Genomic DNA, 21,261 nt, shown 5'->3' with positions numbered 1-21,261 from the left:
GGCGGCTAGCAGCTTATGCGCCGCAGGTCACCGAAGACAGGCACGAATTAACATCAGTAAGGCTTCCCCACAATACAACAATGAGAAAGCTTGGATTCGGTCTGCCTAATTAAGGCGGTAAGCGCCAGCAAGCAGCTCGACCAGAGTATGAGCTGCAGGTCACCGAAGATAGGCACGAACCAACACTAATAAGTCTCCCCCACAATACGGCAATGAGAAGGCTTGGATTCGGTTTGCCTGATAGGTTTTGTAAGCCCCTGCGGGCAGAGCAGAGCATGCGCTGCAGGGCACCGAACACAGGCACGCATCAGCGCCTAAAAACCTCCTCACAATGGCGAAGAGAGGACCCGGATTCGGTTTTCCTGATTGATAGGACTTGTAAGAGCCTGTGGCAACTCTAGCAAGTAGAGCAGAGTGTGTGCCGCGGGACACCGAAGACAGGCGCGTATCAACGCCAAAAAATAAAAAGAAAGGGGGATCTGTGGGGAGCAACCAGACTAGACTGAGTTACTGGAATTAAGACTTATTCTATGCATCTGCTCTCCCACAATATGGCGCTGGGAGAGAAGTAAACAGCTTCCGCACAGCTGCCTCCGGTTCAACTAATAAACTGTAGGACTTGCTCCTGATTGGAGGAGAGCAGCGTACTCGGCGTGTGGGCAGCCGAGTTGGGATTGGCGGAGGAGGACTATAAAGGAGGAGAGAGACGGCATGCACCAGGAACATCTATGGGGAACATCTAAGGGGAACATCTAGCTGAAGGAACACCCGTGCAGCCCCCGAGAAAGCCGGCCGGCGGTGTGCCGCTCCCCTGCGGAAGTGGGGAATGTGGCCAGGGGGAACCGCCCTTCCACGGAGGTGGAAGGGATAGTAGCCAACCCGGGAAGAACCAGCAGCAAACCCGGGGAGGGCCGAGCAGACGAAAGAACAGCGCAGGGTCCTGTGTCGTTCCTCCACGAAGACGGGGAGCGACATAATGGTGCCGTGACTCGGATATGAAGCCTAGGCAGGGCTTAGTGTCGTTCCCCCATGAAGACGGGGAGCGACACCTGGTTTTTTGTCTATTCAGCCAACCTAGGTCTTTTTGTTGGTGAATTTAATCCATTTACATAGTATTGATAGATAAGAACTAAGACCTGTAATTTTGTTGATTGGATAATGACGCTACCTGCTCTGTTAGTGAATTTGGTGGTGTCATGTGTTTTCATGATGTTTAACTCCTAATTCAGGATGCCCTTCAGAATTTCTTGTAAGGCTGGCCTGGTGGTGGTGAATGCTCTCAGTTTTTGCTTATCTGAAAAATATTTCTCCCTCACTTTTAAAGAAGAGTTTTGCTAGATATAATATTCTTGGCTGGAGGTTTTTTTCTTTTAAGACTTTGAAGATATCATACCACTCTCTTCTGGCCTGTAGGGTTTCCACTGAGAAGTCTGATGTTAATCTAACTGGTTTTCCTTTATATATAACTTGATGTTTTTCTCTTACTGTCTTTAGGATTCTCTCGTGTTTAACTTTTGAGAATTTGATGATAACATGCCTTGAAAAAGACTTTGGTTGAGTCTGCTTGGAGTTCTTTGAGCTTCTTGTATCTGAATGTCTACTTCTCTGGGAAATTTTCTGCTACTTCATTTAGTAGTTCTCGATGCCTTTTTCCTTTTCTTCTCCTTCAGGAATACCTATAATACAAATATTTAGTCATTTAATGCTATCCAATATTTCACACAGACTTTCTTTATTCTTCTTAATTCTTTTCTCTTTATTTTTGTCTGGTTGGGTTATTTCAAAATTCTTGTCCATGAGGTCAGAAATTCTTTCCTCCACTTGGTCTATTCTGCTATTAAAGTTCTCAATCATATTCTTTATTATACTGATTGAAACTTTAATCTTAAAAATTTCTATTTGGTCTTCTTAATGAGTTCTATCTCCTAATATTTTCACTAAGGTCATTAATTGGTTTCCTCATTTCTTTAATCTGCCTATCTGTATTCTCTTGCGTATCATTGAGTTTCCTTACAATAATTATTTTAAATTCCATATCTGCCATTTCATACATTTCCTTTAGTTCAGGACCTAGTTCTAGAGGAGTATTGTGTTCTTTTGGAGGCATCATGCTACCTTGCTTCTTCATGTCTCCTATGTCCACGTTGACATCTGCCCATCTGGGATATTTGTCCCTTCTTCTTTATGGAGAAGATTTGATTGTAAAAGAGTTCATGGTTTAGCTGGTATGCAGGATATTACTTGGCTTGTTCCTTTGACTTTGGTTTTAGGTTAGATCAGGAATGTAGTTTCTGAGTGATTTATCTTGTCTTAAACAATGCCAGCTGTCTATAAGTGACACAGTGGAGTAGTCTGCTGCAGTTTGGAGGGACAGCAGTATGGCTTTGAGTTGAATAAGGGTTTCCTGGGGTGTTTATCTTTGGTCCACAGAGAGTTTATGGTCAGTTTTCCTGGCAAATGTGATAGCCAGGGCCTTGTTCTTTGTGCTGAGGAAGACAGGTGTGGCTTCTACCTTGTCCTACTGGCAAGCCTGATTGATGCCAGAGTTTACGGCACCAACTTCTGTGGCTCTAGGACTGTGTGATATATATGGACCCTTCCTCATGTCCTGCTAGAAAATTCCAGCTGGCTTGTAATACCAATAGCTCTAGTTTGAACTGAACCCCATTTTGGTCCTACAGGGCAACCACAAGGTATACAGGAGATTTTACTCTGGAAGGTATGAGTTCAGAGAAGTAGAATGCAGGTAGGTTTTTCTCTATGTCCACTGGCTAGATTCCAGTGGCACCATGGATTTAGAATGAATTGTTACAGTCCTAGCTTTGTATAGTAGGATCTCCCAGGGTGGAAGAGGATATTTTGTGGGCTGCTTCTGGTGTTCACCCCCAGAAGCTAAGGCAAATCCTCCTGGCTCACATAGAGTGCATGAGGGTAGCTCTGGGGTTAATGCCCCAAAAGTTTCACAGTTGCAGGTTGCAAAGGATCTGTCCTTTTTCCCACACATTGCCCTGACTCTGACTATGATGCTGGTGGGAGAACAGAGGCACACTGTGTCACATTTTTGCTGCTACAAGCCTGGCAGTTACTCAGACCCCAGTCAGCTATCCAGGCTCAAGTAAAAGTCAGGGGTTGACTGTGGAATTCCCTCTCAGCTAAAATTGCCAGCAGCAGGGAGCACAGCATTTTGGTCCTATCTTGACGTGGTAAGATGGTGGCTGGCAGTACCACACACAACTGGCGGCAGCACTGTCTCTGTCTTCTATTTGTCCCATGGAGTCTTTGTGGTTTTTTGTTGTTGTTGTTTTTGGTGGTAGTTTTTTTTTTTTTTTTCCTACTTCTTTGCAGAAAATTTGTGTCAGCCGGACCCCTGGAAACATAATCCTTCTTTTGTTCTTTTCATATCCCAGATCAGTTTAAGTTAGTGTGGCCATACCCTATTCAGCCATCTTGGATGTCCCAAGAAGTAAATTTTAAAAATGTCAAGTATCCAAAGATCATCAGTTCAAACAGGATATTTACTTCTCCCACGAAAATATACACTTTTAACAAGACAGGACTGGCAATGAATGGTACCTGCTCCCACAAGAAAGAATAACTTGGGAGAGATGAGGAAAATAATGGCTATATTAAGCAACATAGATGATTTCTTTAAAAAAAAATAAATGTTTTTACCTAAAAGCAGGAAAATCTGTTTGTATAAAGAGAATGTTGGTGCTTCAAACTCTCGGACTGATAAGCACATGAATCAAGACATCTATATATAAAGGTAGAAAAAGGAGCAGCTTTTTATCCAAATTAACCTGGTGATGAGAGAGTGACTGGCCATCGCTTAGAGTCAGTTTTCCACCATCCCATAATTAAGACTTTACATGTAGAATTATACCCATACTATGCCTTGCATTTTGGGGAAGCAAAATTTGAAATAGCAATTTTTAAAAATATTACAAATACATGGATGTAAAAGGCAATTTGTGGCAATTTGCAAACTCACTTCAATAAGAAATGTCCTATGCATTTTTAAATATTTATTTATTTGAAAGGTATGGAGACAGAAAAAAAGTTCTCATCCACTGGTTACTCCTCAAATGCCCAAAATGGCTGGAGCTGGGCCAGCCTGAAGCTGGGATCCAGTAACTCATGCCAGCTTGAAGTAGGCAGGCATACTGGTTAAAATCAATTAGGTTTGTGAGCTGGAAGACCATGCCTTCACCACACCCCATGTGACCTCATGCCCCTACGTGGCCACACCTGGGTGCCCACCAGCCAATCAGGTTGATTAACCATTCCTCTTTGGAAGTGGGTTAAAAGCCCTAGGCTTCCTGGCTTAGATGCTCCTCCACGTGGCTGGTTCCTGGTTCTCGGTATGAACCCAGATTTACCTCTCTCTTAGATAAAGCTCTCATTCTCAAGTGCATCTTTCCCACTAAATAAAAGCCTAAAATGTACCATGCTGCCTTGTTCATTTGTGCCGGTATTTAGAATTCTTCTCTGAATATTAGGCAAGAACCCTCTTGGGCTTATTAATATTGGGGATTTATTAATAAACATGTGGTGATATCATATGGCACCCCAAATTCCAGTAGCGTATGTGGCATCCCAGATGGCGCTTCTGGAGAACTTTAAGGGGCCATATTTCTGTATAGATTTTAGGGGGTCATCTCTGAAATCAAGCTCTCACACTTAGGTGGCAGGGACTCAACTTCTTGAGTGAGTTCCTGTGGCCTTCTAAGCTGTACATTATCAGGAAGCTAGAATTGGGTGTACAGTCTGAACTAGAAACCATGTAATTTGATATGGGATGTGGGTGACTCAACCAGCATCTTAGCAGCTAGGCCAAACTGCCACTACATACTCATTTTTAATGTGCACAGTAAATGTAAAGACATAATATAGTTTGGCATCACTGCTTCCACGTGTTCGCTCCCATCCAGCAGCCATGGCACAAGCCCTGACCCCTACCATCAGCCCCCAGACTGGCAACACAGTTCCCCCACCCTCATGCTGATGTCAGCTGTGAGAGTTCATGCTTAAGCATGAAATCAGGCCTCTCTGGAGACATTCAAACAGGTTGGACAACCGCTTTTCCAGAACAGAGAGGAAACTCATGCATCAGAGAAGGTGACTAATAAACATATGAAAAGAATATGGCTGGACAAATACCAGAACCCAATCAGATAAAACAGTTCAAAGAATTTCTTGGAACCTACAATAAATTTACAGAAACCTGCTTTATGGACTGTGTTAAAGATTTCAGAAGAGGCCAGCGCCGTGGCAGCTTATTTGACTAATCCTCCGCCTGCAGCACCGCAGGTGGTTGTAGTCTCCATTGGGGCGCTGGATTCTGTCCGGGTTGCTCCTCTTCCAGTCCAGCTCTCTGCTGTGGCCCAGGAGTGCAGTGGAGGATGGCCCAAGTCCTTGGGCCCTGCACCGGCATGGGAGACCAGGAGAAGCACCTGGCTCCTGGCTTCGGATCAGCACAGCATGCCTGGCCTTAGCAGCCATTTGGGGGGTGAACCAATGGAAAAGGAAGACCTTTCTCTCTGTCTCTTTCACACTAACTCTGCCTGTCAAAAAAAAAAAAAAATTACACAAGAGAGGTAAAGCCTGAAGAGACTACCTGTTCAGAACATTGCTTACAGAAAGAATATCCATGAGATTTCAGGAATATCACATCCAGCAGAATGAAGCACTGGCAGCCAAAGCAGGACTCCTTGGACAACCACAATAGAGAAGTCCTGAAGGATGGACTTTGCAATGAAAGATTGCCAGCAGGTGTTGCACTGAAAATGGGGATTCATCTGATAGAATACCTGAACGCAGTAGGAACCATGACAAACTATCTGTCATGCCTGTCTAGCAAAGGAAAACCACTGGAGAAACAAATACTGTTGTTTACCAGGAGTGACAAATAGGTCTTACTGTTCAATGAAAATAATAAGATGCAACATTTTGTTGAGGCTTTAAAATTTAGCAGCTTGGTCACTTGACTAGAAAAATAAACCATTGTTTCTTCAATTGTGACTGTTAATTTTAAAGTAAAATATGTGTTCAATCATGTGAAATGTATTAAAAGATTATTACTCAAAGTAAAATAAATGGAAACATCACCAAGCAGTTTTTTAAAGAAAAAAAAAAAAACATAATATAAGCAACCTTGGGGAAAAATGTAACTAGCATAATTCCAACTTTCTTGTAAATTATAAAGGCTATCAACTATGAGTATTTTCTTATAACAACAGAATTAATGACTAGATAATGGAAAAAATACACAGCTACTAAGTTTCTTGATATAGAGGTTATGTGGCATCCAGTTTAACTATTTTGAATAGTTGCTTCAAGTGACGTTAGCTGGACTGCTCTTCTGGTTGCATCCACCTATTGGCTCAGATGAAACAGAAGGTTGGAAAAGGCCTTTCTCACTTGTTTGGGTGCCAAGATGCTATTTGACAGAAATACTCAGTGTCTCCCTTTACAGCCTTGCTTTCCTTTCAGTAGCTTGAGGGACTTGACACATAATCCTTCTCTCCAGTAGGATATCCTGAACTTCTGAAGTACCATGTCCCCAATTTTAAATATCCCCGTGCACTGATTTCATCTGAGAACTAAAATTAATTTATTTTGGAATTGCTTCTTAACTCCCATTGTTAAAATATATTAAGGTGTCCAGACTTAAATTTGGAAAACATTTTTAACTACAAAAATATTTCATAAAAGTAACAAAGACTTCTATTTTTTAAATTTGAACAATATGTTTTCAGGGAACTATGTGTTGGAAGAAAAGAAGAAATTCATTCCTCAAAGATTATAAAACATTAGGCCACTTGTTTCCTCATTCCTTCCTTCTTTTTTTAAAAGTATATTTTACTTGAAAGGCAGACAAACAGAGACAGATATGGAGAGACAGAGATATTTTCCACTTGCCATTCACTCCCTAAATGCCCACAACAGCTAGGGGTAGGCCAGGTTGATATCAGGAGCAGGGAACTTAACCCTGGTCTCCCATGTGAGTGGCAGGGACTCAAATACTTACGCCATCACCGGCTGCCTCCCAGGGTATTGTATTAGCAGGAAGCTGGAGTTGGGAACAGAGTCTATATTCAAACTCACACCTGCCCCCTTTCTTGTTTTTCTCTTTCTCCTTCCATTCCTCCTTTTTCCTCAGTTTTCTCCGTCTCTCTTCCTTTCTCCCTTCCCTCCAAAATACTTTAGTATAAGAACCTATTTTGTACTAAAGAATTAAAGATTTCTCTAGAATTTGCTAAAACATTTAATGTTACAATAGCAAATGTTCAATAACATAAAAAGAAAAATATAAAAAGAGAAGGAAAAATGTATCTCTGTGAAAAAGAAATCCTCTAAGTGACAAAAGATTAAATCACCTCTGAGAATGGGATCTCTAGAATTGTTTGGGTTTTGCTTTAGAGTCCATTTGACTGAAAAAGTCATTAAGGTAACAAAGCAATTTATTTCTCAGATTCAGAGTGATTATAAAATTCCAAAATATACTATCAATTAAAAAAGAAAAAAATCATAAACAATTAAGAAATTTGACCAAATAATTTAGAATAAATTTGCAGCATTTCTGGAGATATATATTTGTTTGAAAAAAAAAAAAAAAAAACTATTGACCATGATAATAAGATTAAGAAATTAAGTGATTTGTGCTCCAGAGTCAATAAATATTCTGTTTGGATTTTTATTTTTGCCAGTAGAGAGCCAGGTGGGATCTGTACTTTCATTTAGAATAAACATATTTCTCCAGCTAATAAATAAGTAACCTTTATTTAAAAATTACAACCAAAATTTTTATTTGTTTCTATTTTAAAATTAACCATTGCTTGTTAAATATCCATGGATATTTGTTGTAATTATAATGTATTTCATTAATCACATTAATCATAAATAGAAATTAAATTTGTTTAACTTACATTCATATTAAAATATAACAATTTTTCAAAGCTTTTACGAAGTCTAGAGGAATGTGAAATATATAGATACAACATCTTCTTATAAACTCATAGCACATCTAGAATAGTTTGAAGTGTTCTTTACTAATTTCACCAGTCAGCAAAATATTCTTCACATGTTATATGATCTCTGGGCAAAGGTAAAAGCCCAAGGTGCCACCAGCAAAACATGGTCCCAGGTTTAAGATACATGAAAGGTTTAAAGACCCTTTGTAAAGACTTTTGGCCTTTTACACTAGAGAATCTTATGGGCATTTTCTGATTCTCAGCACAAGGTAGAGGAGCATGATATCGCCAGATTTACAGATGTAGCTTTTTATCTAATGCTGTGGACTAAACTGATACAAAGACTCACAGAGTTTAAGGAAATTGTATGCATAAAGACATGGATAAAAGAGAACAAAGCAGTTAGGTATTTAAGGCCTCAACTCTCTACAGGTCTTTTCTTCCTAAGCTTTGTTCTTAAATCTTCTTCTACAATCAAAAAGATTGCCAAAGCAGTTATATATTAGAACATAACAAACCACCTCAAAATTTAATGGCAAAGAACAATGGCTTTTAAATCTCTCACGTTTCTGTGGATCTGACTAGAGGTTCTTCAGGCCCAAATGATGTTCCCACCTGAGGTCACTCGTGTGGCTGTATTCAATATTCACTAACTAAGCTGAGCTCCGTGACTAAGTTGAGCTAACTCAACACTGCACTCATCTGTTGGGGCTTTAGTGCTTTCCACGGGTTGAATGACTCCTACCCCCAACTTTATTTAGGTTCTAATCCCCACTGAGATGGTATCTGGAAGTGGGATCTTTGGGTTGTAATTAGGTTTCTAGATGCCACAATGTGAAGCCCCTGTGATGAAATCAGTACTCTCAAAAAAGGATGAAGAAACCAGAGCTCTCCATCAAGTAAGGACACAGCAAGAAGACAGCTGTCTGCAAAGAAGGAAAAGAGTTCTCACCAAGCACCCAACCATGCTAGCACCCTGATCTTGGACTTTTAACCTTCCAGCCTCCAGAAATGTGAGCAATGAATTTCTGTTGTTTAAGCCACTCAGTCTGACATTTTCATTATAGTAGCCCAAATTAGGAGAGTGCTGTTGGCTAGGGAATCTCACTTCTGCCTTATGTAGCCTTTCTCTTCATGTGTTGTAACTAGGAATTCTCCACACGGTCCCTCTGTACAGGATGGCCTGGAATTCTATTATGATGGCTCAGGAGAGTGAAAGTGAAAACTGTCATACTTTACTTTCACTGTGTTTTATAGGAGAAAGTAAGTTGCAAGGCCATAACAGATTGAAGGAGAAGGGAAATGGACTTTATCCTCTGAAGATACTACAAGGACACACACTTCTGTGTGTCCAAGAAAGAAGGGGAATTATTTAGGAGTTATTTTTGAAAACTATCTTTCAAGGATCACCATTTGGCCACAATTTTTGTCCCTCTCACATGCAAAAAATACACTCATTCTGTATCCTGAAATTTTCACCCCATATGACAAAAGGTTAAATTCAGGATATCAGCAGCTAAATCAGGTACAGGTGTGGAGAAAACGCCTTGTTATTATCCTCAGGTACAAATGCTTAGGTGTAGTTTTCCAAGTGCCAATCTTGAAAGAAGTGAGGTTAGCCAGGATGGGAACCAAAGCACCTGCTGTTGTTTCCTAAGGAGACACTGCCAATCGCTTGGCAAGTATAATTGCTTAGTAACTCTTCACTTCTAGGGAAGCCAAGTCTTTTGGTATATATTTGGTCAAAACAGCAGACTCATTGCAAGCATTACACGAATAGAGAAATTTAATAAAGGAATTAGGACTCACCCAAATGTGGGTGTTACTAGGAGAGTTAATGTCTGGAAGGCTGCAGCAGAGGAGGATTAGAGAAAACAGTCAATAACTAGGCCAGCACAACACACTAACAGTACCTATGTTCAAATAAGGATATTTGAAACATGGAATTATATGGGAAAATGTTAAAACATTGTTAAATCTATGTGTGCTTGTTGAACTGTATACTTTCCCATATTTGAAATATTTTAAAATAAAAAATATAAAAATGCAAAAAACAAATTTTAGTGCAAAAAAATTTAGAAATCTGTGCTTATGAGATGTCTCCAAAAAGTTGATGGGGCTGGTGAGACACATTGGATTAAGTCGCCACTTCTGATGCTGGCATTTCATATCAGAGTGTTGATTTGAGTCTACTATTACAATACAGCTACATAATAAACAGTTATAAAACCAAGGGGAATAATAACCCTTCTTTGTTCATATCTAGAATCTGACAGGGGTTACATGACTGATAATCCTGGCTATGATCATTCACATATCTGGAAGTTGGTTGGTTTTGTCAATAGAGACATGAATCAGTAGGGTGGCCAGGACAACCTGGCTATGCTCCGTGGGTGTCTCATCCTCCAGCAGTCTGGCCTTACTAAGCCTGTTCTTATGTCAAGAGCAGAAGCACAAGTAGAAATACACTAGGTCTCTGGAAATGTATATGTTCCAGAATCAGAGTGAGTGGGTACTTCAAAGGAACCTTAAAAAGGACCTTGAATAGAAGGAGGAGTAAAAAATTAGGGCCATTTTGCAATGTGTCATACAAAAGAAAAACAAGGTAAGGACAGACAATTCATTATTTTAACAGATATTATCATCTTCTTAAGGGAAGAATTTGAGATTCTATCTGTACATAGTTATAAATTAGGCTCTTAGGAAGTATATGGGTTATCTTTCTTACCCCAGCTGTGTGATGAGGGGCAAATGTGCAATAGGAATATTCCTTTTTTCTCCTTCTGTTAACTGTTATGTGTAATTGAGTTGCAGAGCCAATTAAATGGCAATATAGTTTGGCTCAGGAAAGTCCAAATTTAGCCCTGAGAAATCCAACTTTGGCCCTGCTTAAGTCAATTCAAGCCTTCATCTATTCTCAGGGCCAACTTCTAAACACGAAGACATCTATTTTGAATTCAATCTTATAAAATATTGCTAAGTAAGCAAGCTAGTTAATCTGGCTCTATGAGGCTAACAACGTTCAAACCTTCCATAATCCACATTCCTTTTTATGAACAGTATAATAAAATGGTAAACTCACTGAACCCAAAGACATCAGAAGTTCTAGACTAGGTATTACCACTAACACATTGTATGATCAGCAGTTTACTTAACACTTACTAGTCAGTTGCCACATGTATATTACCAGGAATTGCTCTAAAATACAATATTCCAAATGTCTTATTTCCCTAGGATGTTAATTGGTGTTAACATATTTACATACTCAAGTACATTTAGGACACGCTAACTTAAATGAAGTTCAAAATGTTAATTTGTTCCATGACTTTTTTAAAACCTTTAATATGCTGTATGTTTTGAATCTCCAAGAGAGAAATCTATGTGTGGCAAATACCTCATCAAGAACTCTTTTTTTTTTTTATCCCCATAAAGCATGTTCTGTTTACCACTGCACATACCTTGGGAAACGACTGTTGTTTCTAGCATCCAAATGGTTGAATTTATCAGAGTCCCAAAAAGAAGCAGAAGGAAACTTCAAATGCAAACATATGAGAAGAATGTAATAAAATTCCTGTTTACAAAGGTATAGGGCAGGATTTAGGGAAAGCAACCAATGGTAAAGGAGGGGGAGCAAGGACTTCAACCTAGACAGAAACCTGGAATAACTGCATGGGAAGCTAAATGATGCCTGACAGGATAGAATTCAGTAGACAGACACAGACAATGCATGGCAGGAGGGGAGCCAAGGAAATGAAAAAGACAATTTTATCTACCTTTCAATTTCCAGTCTCCTGCTGGTGCTTCTCATCTGTTGAACCAGAGAGAAGCCAGAGGGAAAAGGAATCTATCTCACAGAGCAGAGAACAGAACGGAAAAGAGTGGAGAGTGGACCCAGAGAGGCACAGGGAAGCTATCACAGAAGGCTCCATTAAATGATGTCTCTATTCAATTGTTTTTTTTTTTTTTTTTTTTTTTCCCTCCACTCTGCTTTCTATCACTAGCTTCATGTTAAATCAAGCTCTTTTCACCTGGTAGCATACACTGCTACAAGCAGTTCTTGGTTTAATCGTTCTTAGTTTACACTTCTAAATAAAGAGTAAACACATACAAGCACAGCACTTACTATATTCTAGGCATTGCTGAAAGCCTCTTAGAAATACATTCAGTTAATCCTCCTAATAATCCTATAAGGTAGCTACCATATTAACCACCTTTTATAGACGGACAAACTGGTAATATGGTTGGTGAGTAGAAAAGGGAGAGGTGAGATTTAGGTTCAGGCAGTTTAGCTGCAGAGGCTGTGCTTTTACAAATAACTCTCATTGCCTGCAGCAGCCATACTACTTATAAAACAGGATGCTGGTGCTCTGGGATCATGTGTTCATCCTCAAATCGATCACTGTGGTTAGGAAGTACTGGGCACTTATCTTGCTACACTGGGTCATTGGTCCACTCCTATGGCAGGGCACAGTTTTGTTTTTTTTTTCTAACTCTTTCTCTCTTTTTAAGATGTTATTTACTTATGTGAAAGAAAGAAAGAGAAACAGACAAATAGACAGATCTTCCATCCTCTGGTTCATTCCCCAAACAGTTGCAATAGCCAGGACTGATTCAAGCCAAAACCAGGAGCCTGGAATTCCATCTGGATTGTCCACATGTATAGGAGGGGCCCAAACATTTAGGCCACCGTTTTCTGCTTTCCCGGGCACATTAGCAGGGAGCTGGATCAGAAATGGAGTAGCAGAGACTCGAATCGGCACTGATACGGATGCTGTCATCAAAGACTAGGGCTTAACTGGCTGTGCCCAGTGCTTGTCCTGGCAACATAATTATTAGCAATTTCCCCTTAAAAAATATCAGGCAGATGTAAAAGTCAACAAATGTTCATCACGGGCAGTGTAGACTTAAAGTAACAGCCCTAACCCCTGAAGCTCTAATTATAGTTCTGTCTATATTTGTCACTAACCTCAAGGAAGTCAATTATTACTCTCTTTCAGCAAGAAGATTCTGATTCCACTTATCCCTAAATGGGGTGGTGAGTATAGGTGAAAAGACACAATTACCTCTAAACAAATATGAAATGATTCTTATTATATGTGTTATATCTAATTACATAGATACAACACATAATTAAAATGTAATAAACTGAAATGTGCTAAAATTGAGCAAATAACTTCTGAAATAAGTTATTCAGTCTACACTATCTATGAGAAATTCCCTTAGATATAATTTCCTTTTATAAAAACTTAAGGTAGGGGCTGGCGCCGTGGCTCACTTGGTTAATCCTCCGCCTGCAGTGCTGGCATCCCATGTGGGCGCCGGTTCTAGTCCTGGCTGCTCCTCTTCCAATCCAGCTCTCTGCTGTGGCCCAGGAGGGCAGTGGAAGATGGCCCAGGTGCTTGGGCCGCTGCACCCACATGGGAGACTGGGAGGAGGCATCTGGCTCCTGGCTTTGGAACAGTGCAGTTCCGGCCATGGCAGCCATTTGGGGAGTGAACCATCGGAGGGAAGACCTTTCTACCTGTTTCTCTTTCTCACTGTCTATAACTCTACCTGTCAAAAAAAAAAAAAAAAAAAAAAAAAAAAAAAAACATAAGGTAAAATGAATGAAACCGGTACTTTTTAAGTAGTCTTATAGGCATTATTTATGATTTTTCTTAAGAATAAACAAAGCACAACTATAAGTTTATTGATTTTAGCAAAATAAAATGACATAGGTAGCTTATTAAACACTAATGTATAAGTTTTTTTGTTTCTTTATCTCCAGAGCATTTGGCATTCTTTATCAGCTGGTACATAAAAGAGTAGAAAAATAAAAGATTGTCATATTGTCCTTTGTATTTCTCTTTTAATATATCAGTGTGGTAGTCTACTAAAAAGTAGTAAATGGCTTCAATTGTGGAAAGGAAAGTGTCTGGCTTTCCTTTTTGATGGCGCCAAAAGCAAGTTTTTCTTGTTTTCAACTCAACTTGTAACAATCCTGCCAAAAAAAAAGGAAAGAAAAAGAAAAAAAAAAGAAAAATATAAATATTTCTTCTTAAGCAAAGGGCATGGAACAATAATAACAACTTCTTTTAATTATTGAAAGAATTTGTTATTTTAGGAAATACAGATAACTTTCTTCATTCTCAATTCCAAACAGGGTATTTTCTTAAATTCATAAGGTATAAACAGAAGGAATTTAAGACACAGTATGATGTATTACTCAACACTGGTCTAAGGAGCTAAGAGCATTCTGAGTTTCTGTGTTGACACTGATTTATAAGAGATGAAACATAACTTACAATATATAAATCTTAGATTTTATAGAAATGGATTAAAAATAATTAACATTTAAGATACTCATTTCTTTTACCCTCTATGAATCTTTTTTAATTTTAACCCAGGATAGGGTTAAACTCACCAATTTTCAGAAGGGTTTCATTTCCTTGATACAGTAACTTCAAAAATATTCCAATGCTCATAAAATGGCCCATGCTACTAGTAAAAGTTTACTTTTAAATTATCACTTTTAGGCTATATCTTCATTAATAGAACTAGAGCTGTATCTTTAGCTCTGTCATACCTATACAGTAGAGCCCCAAAACACACAAACAGCTAGAATATCTTACACTTCTAAACGTAAAGAGGAAATGGTTAATGAACTAACAATACTATCATCTCTTATAAAGCAGCTGTCAACACACATACCCAGAATGCTATTAGCTCCTTTGACCAATACTGACACTTAAATTAAAATTAAAGCTATTTGTTATACATTTTAGCATACTTTATTTTTAAAGTGAGAAATGTTGGGGAGAAGGTAGCATCATCAAAATTGGTCCAATGACCAATTTGGAATCTCTGAGTGGTCAATTGCTTCCTATCGTCATACCCTACATTTACACCAAAGCTATCAGAGAAATGTAGCCAACAGTGGTAAGACATAAATACATATGTTATGATATTAAGAGATATGGAAAATCAAGGGTCTAATAGGAATATGTGGGGGACAGAAAAAAAAGAATAAAGATAGCATTTAAAGAGATAACACCTCCGACTTTTTCAGAAATTGTTTTTTAAAAGGCAAAGCCATATAGACACATGAAACATAATATATCTCAAATAGCATAAATACAAAGAAATTAGTGGCTAGATACTTTATATAATAGTATAACTGCAAAGCACTAAGAATAAAGAGATTTTAAAAATATCCATTGAGAAGGGACAGATCATATGTAAAGGAAGGTAAGTAGGATAATAGGAAACGTTTCATTAGCAATAATAGAATATTGAAGATGGCATAATAATGTCTTCCAAATGGCAAAAGACAATAGTGGGGCTGGCACTGCGGCATAGTGGGTAAAAGCTGCTGCCTGCAGTGCCAGCAACCCATATGGGCGCTGGTTGAGTCCTGGCTGCTCCAATTCCAATCCAGCTCTCTACTAAGGTCTGGGAAAGCAGTAGAAGATGGCCCAAGTCCTTGGGTCTCTGCACTAGTGTGGGAAACCTGGAAGAAGCTCCTGGTTCCTGGCTTCGGATAGGCACAGCTCTGGGCATTGCAGCCAATTGGGGAGTGAATCAACGGATGGAAGACCTCTCTCTCTCTCTCTCTCTATCTCTCTCTGTGTGTGTGTGTAACTCTGACTTTCAAATAAATAAATAAATCTTAAAAAAAAATAGCTGGCTAGCTAAAATTACATGCCTAACAGAATAATACAAAGAAAGGGTAAAAAACATTAATAGACAACACACCAATAAAACCCAGTTAAAAGAACACTAACGATAACATTGTCAATAAGGAGGAGGCTGCAACAAGCTCAAGTGTACAAAGTCCCTAAAGTGTTTAAAGCAGAAGTTAAAGACAGTATTGTTTGCCTTTCAATATTTTTTGTTTTAATTTAAGAGGCAGAGAGAGAGAGGTAGCAAGCTTCCATCTGCCAGTTCACTTCCCAGATACCTCAACAGCCTCCCAGCTGAAACCAAAACTAAAAGCCAAAAACTCAACCCAGATCTCTCATTGGGTGCTAGGAACCCAATCTCACGTAAGCCATCACTACTGCCTCCTATGATCTGTATTAGCAGAAAACTGGATACAGGAGCCAGAATATAGGAATCAAACCCAGGCACTCTGACACAGGACATAGGCATCTTAACTGCTAAGCCAAATGCCTATCTCTGGGTCTGAAATTTATCAAGGGACATATGTGTATTTCTCTAAAAGAATTGAAATAGGAATATTAAAAACTGGAGCAAAACAAAAGTTAATTCAATAAATGGAAAGAAAAAAATGGTAAAAAGAAAACCAAATAGATATAAAATTAAGATGGTAGAAACAGAAAATATATCAATATTCACAGCAAATACAAATTAAACTTGCCATTTAAAATAAATAGATTATCAGGCTGAAACATGAGAAGGATGTTCTCTACAGAACTTCCATTCAATATTTTAATGGAATTCTTATAGTAATAAAGAATACATTAATTAGATTTATAAGAACTGGAAAGGAAGAAATACAACAGATATTAAATGAGAAATCAATAATTTCCAATAATAATTAGTAGAAACTTAGCATATTTAAGTAAATTTAAACAAAACATAAAAAGTACTTAACATATAAACTGATAAATTCTGGCCCAGTGCTGTGGCGTAGTAGGCTAATCCTCCACCTGCGGCACCAACATCCCATATGGGTGTCCTAGCTGCTCTTTTTCCAATACAGTTCTCTACTTATGGTCTGGGAAGGTACTGGAGAATGGCCCAAGTGGTTGGGCCCCTGCACCCTCACGGGCGGCCCAGAAGAAGCTCTTGGTTCCTGGCTTTGGATTGGCTCAGCCCCAGCTGTTGCAGCCAATTGGGGAGTCTCTCCCTCTCTCTGTAACTCTCTCTCTCAAATAAATAAATAAAATCTTTTAAAAAACTGATATATTTTATGAATATTTTTCTCAAAATTTATCATAAAGAAATTAAAAAGATGAGCCACTAACTCTAAGAAGACATTTCAAAGCAATCTGTATTTCTGGAATATATAAAGAATTCCTACAAATCAGCTACATAAAATCTTAGAAAAATGCGCAAAGGTATTTCACAGAATGGGATGTGTATATGACCAAATAAATTAACAAAACGATGCTCAGTCCAATTAATAAGTAGAAAAACAAATTAAAAACACGAGATACCATTTTATATGTGTTAGATAACAAATTAGACATATTAGATAACAAATTAGACATTTGACAAGTAAGTAAAAGGGATTATGGACTGATGGACGTCTTACACAATAATAATGGCAGTATAAATTTATAAACCCTGGGGCCGGTGCTGTGGCACAGTAGGTTAACGCCCTGGCCTGAAGTACCAGCATCTCATATGAGCGCCGGTTTGAGACCCGGCTGCTGCACATCCTATCCAGCTCTCTGCTGTGGCCTGGGAAAGCAGTAGAAGATGGCCCAAGTCCTTGGGCCCCTGCTCCCGCGTGGGTAGACCCAGAAGAAGCTCCTGGCTCCTGGCTTCGGATTTGCGCAGTTCTGGCTGTTGCGGCCAATTGGGGAGTGAACCAGCGGATGGAAGACCTCTCTCTCTCTGCCTCTCCTCTCTCTGTGTAACTCTGACTTTCAAATAAATAAATAAATAAATCTTAAAAAAATTTTATAGACCCTGTTTAAAACTATTTGTCATTATCTTATAAAGCTGACAATTCATACTCAATAACCCAGCAATTAGATTCCTAGATACATTTGCTAGAGGAGCTTGCACACACATGAGAATGTTTGTAGTAGCACTATTTGAAGCAAAAACTAGAAATAACCCAAGTGTCTCATCAACAGGAGACTAGATGAACTCATATATTCCCAGTCTGATGTTTTACGGCAGTCAAAATGAATAAACTAAAACCATAGTCATGTGACAATACAAATAAATTTTGATAACTTTAGGAAGCAAGTCCCAAGAAAACTTACAGGTGAAAATAAAGCAAAACTAAATAATATATGGCTTATGAAAAATAATGTACATAGTACTGCTAGAATCTATAGAAGTAAAAGAGGGACAGGTGTTTGGCCTAGCAGTTAGGACACAGCTTAGAATATTTGCATCCCTTAACTGAGTGTCTAGATTTAAGTTCCAGCTCCACTTCCAACTCCAGCTTCCTTTTGGTGTGTACCCTCAGAAGCAGCAGGTGATGGGTCAAGTAGCTGGGTCCCTAACAGCCAGATAGGAAAACCGGAATGAGTTCCCAGTTCCTGGGTCAGTCTGGTCTACCCTGGACTACTGGGAGCATTTGAGGAGTTAACTAATGGATGGGAGACCTCTGACTGTCTCTTTCTGCCTTTCAAATAAATAAATAAATAATTTTTTAAAAAATTAAGATAAATAATTAGGAGAATAATTGTTGAGAGAAATGATAATGGCATAGGAAATGAGAACACACAAGTAACATACTATTCTGGTGCCTGGGTTCTTAACTATTCGTTATGTCATTATCTGTAAGTTAATATTCAATATATTCTTTCATATGTATAATTCCTTATAAACATATAGCAAAAAAAAACACCAAAAACAAAAACTAAATCATTGCCTGTGTTTAGTCACAGGACTGGGTCTAATAGATATCCAACCAGTCCTTCCGACTGGATTTAAAACACAATCTAATCATGTCAGTGACAGGCATACAATTTTTTAATGATGTCACAGTATCCAAAGAACAAATTCTTCAGGCATGACATTCAAGGTCATTCATAATTTGAATTTATTACTGTCTTTTCTCCTACTATTGTCATATATGAATGTATTCTAGGCCACAGTATTAAAGTATTTCAGTTTCTTGAATGCAAATGTTTCCATACTCATGCATACAGCATTCTCTTGGCCTGAAATGTCCCTCCCTCACCACTCCATCCATCAAGATTTGAAAAGCAATAGCAACTCCTCTGAGAAATCTTTCAGAGGATGCTGCACTGCATCTAAATCACACTATATTTTCTGATTTGTTTACCTGTTTTTCATGATAGATTATATAACAGAAAACTCTCACTGCTTCTCAATAATCATTTTCTCTCTCTCGTAATAATAAAATCACAATTGTCTTCACCATGGCATGTGTCTAGCTAAAAATAATTTTCCTGACTCCCTTACAGCCAAGCTGGTCATTATGAACTAGTTCTGGCCAAAAGAAGGGAAAATGAAATCTACTATGCAGAACCTAGCCTTTTTATTTATTTATTTTTTTAAATAGAGAACACATATGGTTCTTTGCTCTTTGTTTTTCCTGGAATAACTATGTGGATCCTTGGAAACTAGCAGGTGTCTTGTAAGCATGAGGATGAAAGCAATGGTGGATGAGGAAACCAGTTCCTTTTTTTTTTTTTTTTTTTTACACATTATCTTTTTCATCAGATACATTTGTCTTTTTGTTTAAGATTTAATTATTTATTTGAGAGGTGAAGTTATAGATAGAGAGACAGAAAGACGGAGAGAAAGGTCTTCCAACCACTGGTTCACTCCCCAAATGGCTACAACAGCTGGAGCTGAGCCAGTTCGAAGCTAGGAGCCAGGAGCTTTTTCCAGGTCCTGTGGGTGCAGGACCCAAGCACTTGGGCCATCTTCTAGTGCTTTCCCAGGCTATAGCACGGAGCTGTATTGGAAGAGGAGCAGCCAGGGAAAAGAATTGGCACCCAAGTGGGATGTTGGTGCCAGAGGCAGAGGCTTAGCCTACTAAACCCCACTACTGGCCCCAAGTTCCAGTTCTTAATGGCATTGTGAAACTCCTATAGCAGGCCTGCATTTTCCACCTTTGGACTTTTACATGTGAAAAGTAAAGCTGTTACTTGTCCAAAAGATTCAAGGAAGAGTTTCTATTATATGCAAGTGAATACAACCCTAACTATAGCCACTGTGATCAACCAGAAGGTAGAGACTTATGTTATTCTCCTTTTTACCTCTCAATTCTAGGACACTGGCTGTCCAGGGAGAATGAAGCAATCATAAAGCCATTCTTCCTTTAAGTATTCTAGCTAGGTATTTTGAAAACATTTCATCTTGAATAATTTGGATTTAAATACATGCAACAGTTTTGATTTTGTTATTGTTAATTATAATCAAGAGGTAAAGGCAGACATTTGAAAATATTTTAAGTAATTAGCACAACTAAAAGTTTTTTCACCTTATGATTTTTTATTTCTAGATTTCATTTCATGTATAGCCTCTAAACATGAAATCTGTCTTGGGTATGAATCTTGTGTATCTTTCTGAAAAAGAAAAAGTGATCTTTGGACTAAGTCTGATAATCAGTGATTTGTTTTCCTGGCTTAAACATAAAAGTTTTCTCCAGGTATTTATTTTTTCTTTTCATTTAATTCCTCTAGTCATACATGAACATGTTCTTGTTACAAAAGATAAATAAAGAATACAGATAAAGCAAAAGTTCCTTTAGGTAATCTCATCTCTCTGTTCTAGTCTCATTCCCTTCTCTAACAATGTCAATGATGCTTGATACGTATTTCTGCTACACTTTACCCGATATTTAATATACATTATATAATTAAAATGTTAACGGAGGATTTTGACATTACCAACATAATTCCTAGAAAAACAAATTAAGAAAAACTACCAAATTGTGTCTGTTTCCTATGACACTTCGAATATGTTCGAAAATGTTTGCTATAAAAATGAAGCTTCAGTGATTAAGTAATCCAACCTGTTTTAAAAATTTGCTTGGAAGTACAGAAGAATCTTTTAAAAGTATTAGAATGTACAGACAAGGTATTATATAGAAAATTAATATTTATTTTTAAAAATTCAACATGTAACTTTTTTCTTGCTAATATTTCTAAGAGTCAGTAACTTCATAACAAAATAAGTAAAAAATTTTGGGGCGGAGCCAAGATGGCGGAATAGTGAGGGCGCGCACCGATAGTCCGGGAAAATTTAGTTTAATAAAAGGGGAGTTACGGTAGCCTCAGAAAAAAGAACCAGGAAAATATTGCAGACAAAACTCTTCTGGATTCAGTGGGCGTGAATCGGAGGACCTACTGGGAGAACAAGGTCGCCCACCGCGCGCGAAAGCCGAACCGCAGGACCGAGCCGCGGGACTGAGCCGCGGAAGCCGAGCCGAGGGACGGAGCTGCGCAAGCTGCAGGGTCTGCCCGCAAGTGCTCGAAGGGGAGTGCAACAGCGGGGAGACTTGGGAAGTCCAGGGCTCCGAGTCCACACATCGGCGCTGGAAGGGGAGCAGACCTGCGTGGAGAGCGTGGGAGCCCACAGTTCGAGACATCAGCGGCAGACTCAACACACCAGCGCTGGAACGCGA

At 38.7% G+C, this 21,261-nt stretch overlaps 1 protein-coding gene across 3 annotated transcripts in view; it reads right to left on the bottom strand.

The window, feature by feature from the left end:
- Positions 1-13,624: 13,624 nt before the first annotated feature.
- The window catches only part of DTWD1 (DTW domain containing 1), a 34,751-nt gene continuing 27,114 nt past the window's right edge, over positions 13,625-21,261 (bottom strand). For all 3 annotated transcript variants that reach the window (XM_070054164.1, XM_070054165.1, XM_070054166.1), the window contains one exon: positions 13,625-13,953. In XM_070054164.1, coding sequence (XP_069910265.1) covers positions 13,706-13,953 — 248 coding nt within the window. In that variant the 3' untranslated portion in view covers positions 13,625-13,705. The remainder of the gene's footprint in view (positions 13,954-21,261) is intronic.

This window comes from Oryctolagus cuniculus, chromosome 12 (assembly GCF_964237555.1).
Source record: "Oryctolagus cuniculus chromosome 12, mOryCun1.1, whole genome shotgun sequence".
NCBI classification, from domain to species: domain Eukaryota; kingdom Metazoa; phylum Chordata; class Mammalia; order Lagomorpha; family Leporidae; genus Oryctolagus; species Oryctolagus cuniculus.
Note: the sequence above shows the minus strand (reverse complement) of the source record. Positions and strands in the feature narration are given on the sequence as shown.